This window comes from Gordionus sp. m RMFG-2023, chromosome 2 (assembly GCF_954871325.1).
Source record: "Gordionus sp. m RMFG-2023 chromosome 2, tfGorSpeb1-WG-v2, whole genome shotgun sequence".
NCBI lineage: Eukaryota > Metazoa > Nematomorpha > Gordioida > Chordodea > Parachordodidae > Gordionus > Gordionus sp. m RMFG-2023.
Genome location: NC_088776.1, coordinates 3,348,206 through 3,360,450, shown reverse-complemented (window position 1 = coordinate 3,360,450; position 12,245 = coordinate 3,348,206). Strand labels below are relative to the sequence as shown.

The 12,245-nt window shown below is 26.4% G+C and overlaps 1 protein-coding gene across 3 annotated transcripts in view; it reads right to left on the bottom strand.

Annotated features, from left to right (window-relative positions):
* Positions 1–3,460, bottom strand: part of LOC135923255 (uncharacterized) — a 69,102-nt gene extending 65,642 nt beyond the window's left edge. For 2 of the 3 annotated variants that reach the window (XR_010571160.1, XM_065457908.1), the window contains exons 1-9: positions 3,378–3,460; positions 3,195–3,323; positions 3,075–3,152; positions 2,724–2,968; positions 2,179–2,355; positions 1,930–2,050; positions 1,574–1,622; positions 1,154–1,385; positions 426–580 (exon numbers count right to left, since the gene is read on the bottom strand). Coding sequence is in view for 2 of the 3 variants with exons in the window: in XM_065457908.1 (XP_065313980.1) it covers positions 426–580; positions 1,154–1,385; positions 1,574–1,622; positions 1,930–2,050; positions 2,179–2,355; positions 2,724–2,968; positions 3,075–3,152; positions 3,195–3,323; positions 3,378–3,405 (1,214 nt within the window). In the remaining variant the exon portion in view is untranslated. The remainder of the gene's footprint in view (positions 1–425; positions 581–1,153; positions 1,386–1,573; positions 1,623–1,929; positions 2,051–2,178; positions 2,356–2,723; positions 2,969–3,074; positions 3,153–3,194; positions 3,324–3,377) is intronic. The other variant, XM_065457910.1, reaches the window with a different exon arrangement.
* Positions 3,461–12,245: the final 8,785 nt, after the last annotated feature.

Sequence of the window (12,245 nt, the reverse complement as noted above, 5' to 3'; positions counted from 1 at the left end):
CTGAATTACTTATTTTATAATTTTCTGACATATTTTATAACAATATATAAATTGTTATATCTTTAAAATATTTTTAATTTTTGGGAAAGTAATTAAAGATTCTTCTATCTGCTGAAACTATCAGCAATATAAGATTTGCAATCTAATTTTTTAAATAGTTTCAAGTTTTTAAAAGGGGGTATATCATTAAATTATTTTTTTTCCTGGCATCCCCCTCCTTTAAGACCTGGCGTAATTACCTTCCAAAATAGGTAAATATGAATATTAAAAAAATATATATAACATTGCTTAACAATAAAATAAAACAAATCACAATTATATCAAGTATATGAAATATATTATGGATCTAAAGAAATTTTTTTTAAAAATAACAAATAAATAAAACAATCATTTTTAAAAATATATATATTATGTAATTTGAAAACTCTAAACAAGTCATGTAATGTTGGAGAAGGCCTGGCTTGTTGGTTTTTTGAAACCGTATTTTGAGCAAAATGGCTAAGCATTCTTGGTCCTCGGGAGCTTCTCCGTTCATGTTGCAGCAAAGAGTCGCGAGTAGATCTTGAGCCGTACCGACAAGCTGCCAATTTGTTTTCATAGTAAAAAAAAATTTTTTTTTAAAAAAATTCGTTAATGAACTTTTCGTTTCAATTTCTTCGATCTACAACAAATAACTGTTTTATAAAAAGATATCGTAATGAAACCAAATGAGTTCATTGGATTTATAAGAAACTATTCTATATATTATGTGGTTTGAAACCGGAACCCCTGGAACTCTCAAAAAACTGTAGCAGCTCTAGCAATCATCAACCCTTTTCTTAAAATTTATATAAAAGATCAGTTTACAAGCAAAAGTGCACGTAGTTTACATACGTAAATTGTTCAAAAAGTTGTGTAATTTCATTTTGCAATTTATTGAATTATTTAAATTATTTTTTTTGTGCCCTTAACAAAATTTGGGAACCGGAAAAGGACCCTCAAAACCACGTCAAATTTAAAAACCGGAAACCTATTTTTCAAAATTTTAGCCCATTTTGTCCTAAAAAGTTCATGTTCCGAAAATCTGACTTGATAAATTATTTTAATCCATTTAAAAATTATTAGTAGTAGAGTATTCATCTTATGGCTCAATAAATAAATGTCGAAAACAAACCTTAGGATTTTGAAGCCAATTCTCGATTCTTTGCATAGCCATGAGCCTGACTTTTGGGTAGCAACAAACTTTCATCAAGAATTTCAAGAAATGTTTGGACGGATTCTCCATGGCGGAGGGCAGTATTGGAGTGCTGGACATCAATTTGCCGCTGTTCAAGGAAGCGTTAGTCAGGTAATCCGAAGCCGAGTGAGTTACAAAGGTTTCTATATGAGGTTGAAGCGTCAGGTATCTTCGGAAAAGGAAAATATGGGAGCAGGGAGATAAATATGTTTACTCGTGAATAATAGTAATGTTTAAAAGCCTTCCATTTTTAATAATTTAGGGGAAAAAAAAACTAAATAAATAGTTTCTATTCTAAGTATTGCATCGCCCAATATGGATAACAATAATAAATATAAAATAATTAAGCATTTTTACCGAGGAAAAATGGGAAGATTTTCGTTCAATTTTGGCAATTGTGGTTTATCTTTAGTGTTTAAAAAAAATGGTAAACAAATCAGAAGTTGATTATATATATATATATTATTAGCAATTGGCATTATAAACTTATTTTACATGTTTAAAATGATAGTCTTAGATGAAACCTCACAATGTATTGGGTTGTTAGATTTTTTTTTTTTCGAAATGTTGACAATTATTTCTAGTGGAGATAAAGTTGTTTTACTTACAAATATATTAAAATAACTTTATTTGCAAGTGGATTAACAACACTGTATGTAATAATTAATTTAAAACAACTGTTAGAAATCTGGCTAAAATATATATAATATTACCACCAGCTATAGGGATCGAAGAAAGTTTGGTGTTAAAAGCAGTGGTTATATTGTCAACATAGCTTTTGCATTCGATGTTATCAACCCACATTCTTTCGTGCATAGCATCTTCAACGTATACCTTTGTGCAAAAAATTTTTTATTCAAAGAATGGGACATTTTTAACAATTAATTGTATTATTTACAAATAGCTAATATTAACTCTAAACCTTCTATACAAAATGTATCTTACATAATGAAGATGCATACTTTTATAAATAGTTCTGGCCAATCTTCTTCATCTATGTAAGCCACACATAGAATATTGCAAATTACAACAGATAAATTGGAAAAATGTGAAAATTTTGCCTTGCTTTGGTGGCTCATTAAAGAGGTTGCTGTCGTTGATTGAACCAAATTATCTCTATGAAGCAATGAGCAAAATGCCTAACATAAAATAAATATAATAAGTAGGGTTGAGTCAATCCACAAATTTTCCACTCATCTCAATATGTATATAAAAACAATCTGCTAACCAATATCAATCCAATATTTACATTTTTACCATCTATTTTTGATTAATGTCATAAAAATAAATATTTTTTAAGCAAGAAATAAACTATAATATAATTTAAAATACATTGATAAAATAACCAAAAACAATTAAAATATTAAATTAAATTAATTTTTTTTTTGAAAATATAGCCCAGTCCAAATTGTTTTTAAATGGCAAATATTATAAAATTTGTTAAATCATCATATAAGAATTGTTAGTCAAAAATATTTGGATTATTTAAAAAAAATTGTTTTTTTACCTCCAAAATTTCTTTGTGGAAAAAGAATGCTGGGTAATTTTTTGCTAACCCCATGAGTGAAAGTGACAAAATTTGGTTAAGTTCTGGTTTGACTTGGTAATTTAACCCAAGTGCAATCGATGATGCTGATGGTGTAACAAATTTTTTTAGACACTTAATGGCTCCTAAAATGAGGTGATCACAAAGTTCATTATTATTTGATTCCTTGGCTTTTACAACTCTCTCCAAAAACTCTGATATCGGGACTGTTAACAAATAAATATATATCATATGCAATTTATTATTATCATCTATGACATAATATTTTATTAATAAAAAATAAAATAATAAATATTTAAAAAGTATTTGCACCTTCTTTAGCTTTATGTTCATAAGATGATAATATTTTCGATACATTTAATGTAGGTAGGATAGCCTTTGCAGGTACATCTGTGATAAAAAATATAATGTAAATCACTTAGATAATAAAACTTAGTGAGGGGTATTTAACGTATCCTTTATTAGTAGTCTTGTTTGTACCAACAAAGGTACCTGATGGTCGTTCTGAACTTGTTCCAGATTTACTACCGAGTGCAATTAAGTCACCGGTAGGCTGATGACCTTTTTGTATTTTAGAAAAATATTTAAACTAAATAAAATAAAAAATTGCCTTACTTTTATTTTTTGCTATTCCTCTTTTCATAATTTTTATTTAAAAAATTTATAAAGTGATAGGCGTATTTTATTGGAAATGTGTTAGGAACATATGTAATGTGGTTGGTACATCTTTGTGGAAAATATCATCTGGCAAAATTTTGCTTTCAATTTTTTATTACCATTATTATTTTAAATATACTTACCAATATTTTTCTGTAAATTTTTAATTATAATGATTAATTTTTAATTTGTCCATTTTCTTAAATTGTGTAATTAAAAACTTTAATTTATTTGATAAATTCTTTAATTTATTTAATAAATTCTTTCTAAAACAAATTGATTATCTAAAATTTAAAAATTTCCAAATTAGACTTACACTTTATTTTTATATCCCTAGATATACTATGATTATATTTTAATGGTGATGTCATACAGGAACAGATTTTAACAAAAATCTTCAAATGATGAACTTTTGAAGATTTTTTCTTAAAAAAATTTTGTGCACGCTCAAAGTAGATTTTTGAGCAAAATGAAAAAATATTTTTTGTAAAAAAATCTTCATTGAGCTTGTTAAAAAATGTTTTTATAAAAATATTTGAAAAATCTTGAAAATTTTTTAAAATTCTTTTTTAAACAAATACATCAAAGTGTAAATCAAAGAAGCTTTTTTTATAAAAGACATTTTTAATGTTCTTTGTGCATGCTCAAATTTTTTTTTTACAAAAGAACAAGAATCTTTGAAGATTTTTGAATTTTGAGAGAATGTTTAGCCCCTTTACAAGAAAATATTTTGGCTTGTTATCTTAGATTGTATCTAAAAAATTTGATTGATTAAAGGTGCAGCTCTATTTGGTAAATAATCAGATGTTAAATTAGGGCTGGCTAATTAAATTATCAGACCCATTTTTATCTTAAATAAATATATTTTCAAAAATTCCTATTTACTAGTATTATAAATATATTTATTATATAATATATATATACTATATACAATAAATATTATATTTATATAATATTAAAAAAATAAAATGATATTTTAATTCAAAAACATAATCAATTTTGTGAATTGTTTTAATCGATTTTGTTTTTTTTTTAAATTTATTTAACAATATTATCGATAAAATTGACATATATATTCTATAAACACTAAAATCCTTTTTTTAATCTAGAAGAAATTATTAATTTATAAATTAAGAAAATATATAATTTTATCAATTTCTGGGTTTTTAATAATAAAAATTTTATTGAGTTTTCCTTTTTCTTTAATTAAAATACTAATATTTATAGAGATGCTATCAATCATTAGGTGTAAAACAACAGTTGAACTTTTTTGCCAATTATTTATCTTCTATTCATTTTGATGATAGTAATTATTAAAGCAACTACTTCCATTACTATGTTTATTAACCTATTAAGAGCTCTTCTTTTTTATAGTAAAGGATGAGGATACTATAAAAATAATAATAACTCTCCTTTTTTACCCCCCTTTTTGGGTTTTATATTCCACTTATCTGCCTCTACTTATTACAACACTCTCAAGATACATTAGGATCCTATCAAATATAAACCTATAATATAGCATAAATATAAACTTGAATTCCTTATATATTTTATTTACGCTAATTATCAGCATTTCTCTAATTCCTTTTATTAAAAAAAACTAGTAGAAAGCCCGTCAAAAATGACGGGGAATGAGATTTTTATTCATTTTTTACGAAAGATGTCATGCCAGGATCAAGCTCACAATATTAGGAAGCATCCAAGATCTTATAATTTAAAAAAAGTTTATCAAGCCCAGCTCAACCCTTAATAATTTGTAAAAGATATTCCCAAGTCAGGTGCAAGCTAATATTAATTTTGAGGTTCCAAGCCCAGTCTTACCCATTATAATTTTGAAAATTTTTTCCCGCCTCGGAGATAGTTAAATTTTTAATATCATCTCATGAACGGGAAATATCTGATTTACCAATTAGTCTAATATGGAAAAAAAAACATGTAAACTCCGTATTAAGGGAAACTGGGAAGGCCTGGGCAACGACTTATTAGAGAATCATGACAAATAAAATAAAAATAACCGACTCTTATACTTTTTTGTAATATGAACATTAAAATTATATCTAAAAAAAATGTTGTTTATTATATAAAGTTATTGTTGTTTTTCAGATAAATTTAATGTATGTCTTGCATTTCTGAAATTATTTATCAAAGAATTTGATAAGGGATATATATTTTTTTATGTTAAGTAAAAAAAAATGCTGTCTATTTAAATTACAAAGATGCCATTAAACGCTAATGAAACTTATATGCAAATTATTTATATATTTTTTAAGATATTTTTTTTTATTGACATATAAATTTAGGATAATTTTTTTAAAAAATAATGAGGAATATTTATTATGTATTTGATAAAATTAAGAGCAAATCCTTGTTGACATTTTAATTTTTGATGGAAAAAGTTAAATCTGGGCGGTCGTCTGGAGAGGAAATAATTAATATATAATTTCATATCATTTAGGGTTGTAGATGAAAGTAATGACGGATTACCAAAGCAGTGTACAAAACACAATACTTCCTGATAAAGATGATATGCATATGAATGCAAAACGATATTTCTGTCAATGTCAGCATTGGTATCCCCCTCTAAAATAGAATCATGAACGACAATGTTAACTAAACCATAAAACGGTCGTAAGTATTGTTATAAAGGCCATGACAGAACTACTGCATATTTTTCCATTAATAAAGTGATGAAATTGGCTGTACTGTACATTCAAGTTTGAACATGCAAAACGATATTTCTGTCAATTTCAGAATTGGTATCCCCTTCTAAAATAAAATCATGAACGACAATGTTAACTCAACCATAAAACGGTCGTAAGTATTGTTATAAAGGCCACGACAGAAATACTGCATATTTTTCCATTAATAAAGTTGATGAAATTGGCCGTACTGTACATTCAAGTTTGAACATTCCTCTAAATATTCATGAAAGTTTCTCAGAGAATCGTATAAAGTAATAATTATATTAACTCCTAGTAAAGTGAATGATAGTACAGAATTAAATGTTTATATTTGTTAAAAAATAGGCGGAGGTGGCATAGGGATTGTGGTAGTGTTGGAGAACTGGGTGAAACTAAAATAAACATAGATATAAAACATAAGATAAAAAAAACAAAATAAACCTCCAGATGAGTTCATTTCAAGCGTAGTTCTTTATTATTTTGTCTAACAGTAACTCTAGAACGGGTAAGGCGTTTGTTTAATCTTCATTATTTTATTTGAATATCTTTAATAATAGATTTATCATGTTTTGTAGCAATGTGAGGGATTAGAGTTAGCCTAGACAAATAAAGAAATCAGGCAAAAATATAAATAAACTATTGTTGAAATTAAACAAACATTAAAATAATGTAAAACCTGTAGATGGGTCTATATTATATGCATATTTCTAATAGTTGGAGGGCTATCATCAAAAAAAATTTTGGGGGACTTATCAAGCCTATTATGATATTCTAAAAGTTAAAAAATAACATGATAAATGTAATGTTATTAAGATTAAGGTTAATAATGTAAGGTAAATAAAAAATAAGATTAAAAAAGGGAGGGGGGAAAGAAGGTATAAATTTTTATATTATAAAAATAATAAAAATTAAATTAAAGGAATTGATAAAGTTTGGCTATCAACAGGAAAAATTTTTGGGGGGACTTATCTAGCCTTTTATGATATTCTAAAAGTTAAAAAATAATATGATGAATGTAATGTTATTAAGATTAAGGTTAATTAATTGTAAGGTAATTAAAAAATAAGATTAAAAAAGGGGAGAAAAAAGAAGGTATAAATTATTTTATTATAAAAATAATAAAAATTAAATTAAAGGAATTGATAAGGTTTTGAGAAATAGTGGTTAATAGATAATAGAGATAGAAAGAAAAGAATGAGATAATAAAATTTAGTGATAAATAAATTCATAAGGGAGGGTAAAAAAATAAAGAAAAAGTTATTTATAAGGATTGGAGATTATAAATAGGTTAGGATAAGAATATTTAAATATTTGAATTTACTTGGTTATCTTCTTTATTATTGGTTATGAAAGAAAAATATGAATATAAAAAGATTTCATTAATGTGTAATTGATAATATGAGATGAAAATTGATATGGTAATCTAAAAATAAAGAAAGGATTAAGTGAAATAAAAAGTTTCATTCACATTTACAAATTTGAGGGAATATTGTTTTTAGCAATTCATCCATGTTAGGTATGTGTACATGTAAACCATCAATTCCATTCAACTGTATGAATAAAATAAAATAAAATCAACAAATAAAAATAAATACGAACCGATGACATGACGTCACGATGACATGCCGTCACGATGACGTAGTGAGGACATCGGAAAATTATAATATAGATTGGGGGTTTTTTATTCTTTTTGAGATATCCTTAATTCCGATGATCAGTGGTGTCACTAGGAGGGGGGGGGGGGGAGGGAATCGAGCCCCCTAAAAAATTCGAATAGCCCCCTGAAGCAATTTTTTAATGGAATTTCAACCCTTTGAACTAAAAATAAATTATTTTGATTGCCTCCTGAACAATTTCTTTTATAATTCTATTAAGTAATATATAGATTTAATTTTCTTATTTAAAAATTAATAAGGCTGTCTAAATATTTATTAAATGAATACTATTTTAAATATTAGAATAGATTAATACATATAAATTATATTTTCACTATGTCCGCTTGCAATCGAATTTAAAAATAGAATAATAACTCCTAAATATTAATTTGACATTAACAGTTGAAACTTAATTGACTATTATTATTTAAATTATTATATATCCCTAATTAAATTAAATAATCATTTATTAATTGAAATATAAAAAAATTTATATTGTAATTAGCCGAGTTCAAAATGAATAATAAACTGTATATTTATTTTTAAATTTTATTATCATACCTATTCCTAAAAAAAATTTCAAGGTCCAAATAAGTATAATATAGATAAAATGTAACTTATTGATGTATTTGACATTTATATAATATAATATAGTTAATATTAACATAAATTTTACAATTAAATGCTTATTTAATAATAAATATAGTAACAATTTGCATTTAAGTAATTAACGTCATCTATTTACTTATAAATACTTTTAAAATTAAACATTTGATTTTTCATCCTGCAATAGATGTAATAAATTTGATATCTTTTCTTCTCTTAGGAAAGCTATTTTTTTTTTCGAAAAACAGTTTTGAGTTAAATTTTTAATACAATTATATTTTTTATATTACAAACTACTATTATTTTAAGATATAATATACCAACTAGAGGTGATCGTGGTGCGACAATATGTAAAATATTAATTGTTTCAATATATTCTTCTGGTCCTTATTTTATTGTTAGAAATTATTTTATTTCTAATATGGCATCCTTGCCTTGTAAATAACTCCAGGCTTTAATATATTTGCATAATTATTTCTTCCAAAGATTTTTAGTGTTTTTATTTTATCAATTTATCTAACATAATAAATTCTGATGTTAGTTTACATTGTGATTGTCATGGCTATCAAATTAACCAGCATCTATTATTTGTGTTGCTATGTAATTTACGATTATTACTACAGTTGCAGAGCATATGACCGCGTATTTTAGATAAACAATAATGGTCAATGTGTAGTCATTTATATATCATTTAAAATGAAAGATGATCTTTTAGAAATTTAATATCTCACAATAATTTTCTCGATTACTTATCTAGCTTCCATCATGACATCTAAAAGGAAGCCCTAACCACCATATAGTTTTATGATTTGGATTGGTCGTTTATACTCTCTTCTTTAAGAATTGTTATAAATTTTTCCTTATTAGTCCATCTATAAAACATAATCTAAAAAGGTAACAGATAGTTACATTAGTTAGATAACCTTTTGTCAATATAAGTTTCTAAGAATTTATTATTGCAATATATGGTTTTTAAAAACTAGTATCAATTGAGGCATATGTATGAATTAATAAATCTTTTTTATCACTTGTAATTCTTTAGACGCAAATTTTTTTATATCAGCAATCGAAAATATTTTATATTGTAATAAATAGATTTTGTATAAAAAATATTATTTTTAGAAATGTCTTGTATTGTTTTAATTATCTCTATGCTAATTTATTTTATATGCATCATATAATAAATGACAAAATATGAAATTCAGAATAATTGTTCAGTTAACAAAGCAAATTGAAGGAAATAGGGGCTTCGCCCCCCCCCCCATAAAATTTCCCTTAGTTGAGCCCCCTGAGATTGTAAAGGCTAGCGACGCCCCTGATCATGATGATAACACTATTGATATATTTGAACAATGATATTCAACAAACCTGCTGGGAAACAATCAATTGCCTCTGGCTGTAAGATATGATAACTAATTAAGATATTTAAACAATGATGTAGCCGCGGGAAGTTTCCTATTGCCCGAATATTATGCATAGTGACCGACAAACTTTGGAGATTAGACTTCAAAATTCAAATGAAAAATTTATAAATTATTTTATACTATGCGACGCATATATATTATGTTGTACCATTTTTTTTTAAATATAAAGATGCTTAAGGGGATAAGAGTGGGCGTGTTTCTAACAACGCCAGTTCTAACAAATAGATCCGAGTCGGGTAGACCAATTTTTAAAAAAAAAATTAGATTATAGTTAATCGATTAGAAAATTCATAATAATAATACATTTAAATTTACTTCCCAAAATTTCGATTTCCCTTTCAAAACAATTTACGGAAACAAATCTAAAAATTATTCAAAATAACAAAATTTTTAAAAAAATTCTTGATCGGGCAGTAAAATAATCAAAAATTTGAGCCAAGCCACAAAATAAAAATGTAATATAATAATAATCTTGATTTTCATAACTTCAGTCAAATCCATTTTTTTTGTCGAAAAATATTGCATAAAATTGTTATTTTAATAAATAATTTATTAATACAATTCCAGTGAGAAAAAAAATAATAGGCAGTCATATTAAATTTAATGATGTAACAGAGATAAAATAAGTGTTTCAAGTGATTCTGATATTTATTCAAGGGCATACAACGTACACTCTTCTAGATCCAAAAAAACTTGATGTCGAAGGCTCCATCTTGTCGTGCGTTAGTTCTTTTCTTCCTGTAGCACAAGAAATCTCAGAAATTATTATCATATCCAGCAAATTCTGTCTATTTGGATATCTGAACAAATTCATACACTCTAAAAAAAATTTTCTAATTATATTAAGTGATAAATTAAATAAAAATTTTTTTTTTTTGGTATAAAATTTTTTTTTTTTTTTGGTTTGATAAAAATTTTCTTATATCCATTTCCAGTGTTTAAGGTTTTAAAAAAAAAAATGTAAGAAAATAAACTTTAAATTTTTCGTGAGATAGAAAATAAATATTTAAATTAATTTTATGCTAATATCTAGAATAGAATATAAACTATTTGAAATAGAATACTTTGCGATTCACAATTCATGTTGTTTCCTTTATACATTTTTTTTCCACAACACTCCCCTCGCCCTCCCGCTGGCTAGGCGACTGAACCTTTTTACATTTTTTCGAAAAGCCTGATCGCCATGTAAGGCTTAGCAATAAATTTAGCTAACATCAAAACATTTACCCAGCACTCCACAAAATGTGCCTGGTTTTTTTTTTTCACAAAAAAATTTGTGTGAAAATTGCATAGCAGTTGCGCGTTAACATCAGTTTAAAGATTTTTTTTTTTTAAATTTTCCTCTTTTAATTTTTGTCAAGGTGTCTTTTTGTCCGCGTTTTTTTTCCAGGACACCTCTGACCGATTTCCGGAGGAACTAGTTTATTTTTTTTAGTCATCAGCTGACCCTATTAACATGAAAGGCAACGAATCAAAACTAAACAACACAGCAGACCAATAACAACAGAAATTATAAGAACCAATCATCTTCCTTTATTTATTTGTATAAATAGTACATATTACCATTTTGTTGTTATTATTATTGTTTTCTCGCTTTATATTCTGTGTTTATTTTGATTCGTAAAATAAAGCTTTAGGAATGCCGAAGTCATAAAGGCCGCATTCGACTATATCCGCATTTTCCTAGGGGAATATATGGTCAGGATATACTCTATTTTACAGGCCACCCCCACTGTTTAATCAACCGACTGAACACATGTCTTTTAAATTATAAAATATTCCCATTTTTTCAAACACGTCAAATTGCTATATAAAAATTTTTCCAATACCCAATAACATAAAATACTTACCTCTATTGACGATTCCAGGCTGGTGTGATAGGGCAATATGCTTTCTAAATTAAATTTTTTATATGGGGAAAACAAAATGGCATATCACCAGCTGATTTGTATTTGATATACACATTTAAAATGGATGAATCGCGTATAGCTCTAGGTTTATTGTTATATGTCCCTCATTGCCAATACCATTTAGCTCTCTTTATTACAAGGATAACGCTGTATTTTTGCATTCTCCACCGCGAATTAGCACTAATTGTGATTGAAGGGTTACCCCGCATTAGAGGTCTGCATTTGGGTAGGTTTAACCCTGCCCGCCCATCTAAGTGGGCTGGAGGTCGGGTGGCTTAAAATATTTAAACTATGGGCGGGCGGGTGGGTTAAAAAATTTACAACTTTTATTTGTTATTTAAAATCATTTATGTAAATATTTTTAAAAAAATGCTCCATGAAATTTCAACATTCTGAGGATGTGTTGATATCGAGAAACATGTATTTGCATGGAAGAATCTAACATCAAGGTGGATGAAAATCTGATTTTACCCTTTTCTCTCACAAAGCGAAGAGAATTCAAAATTAAAGGTATTAAATGATAAATGCAATGTTTGAAATAGATAGTATC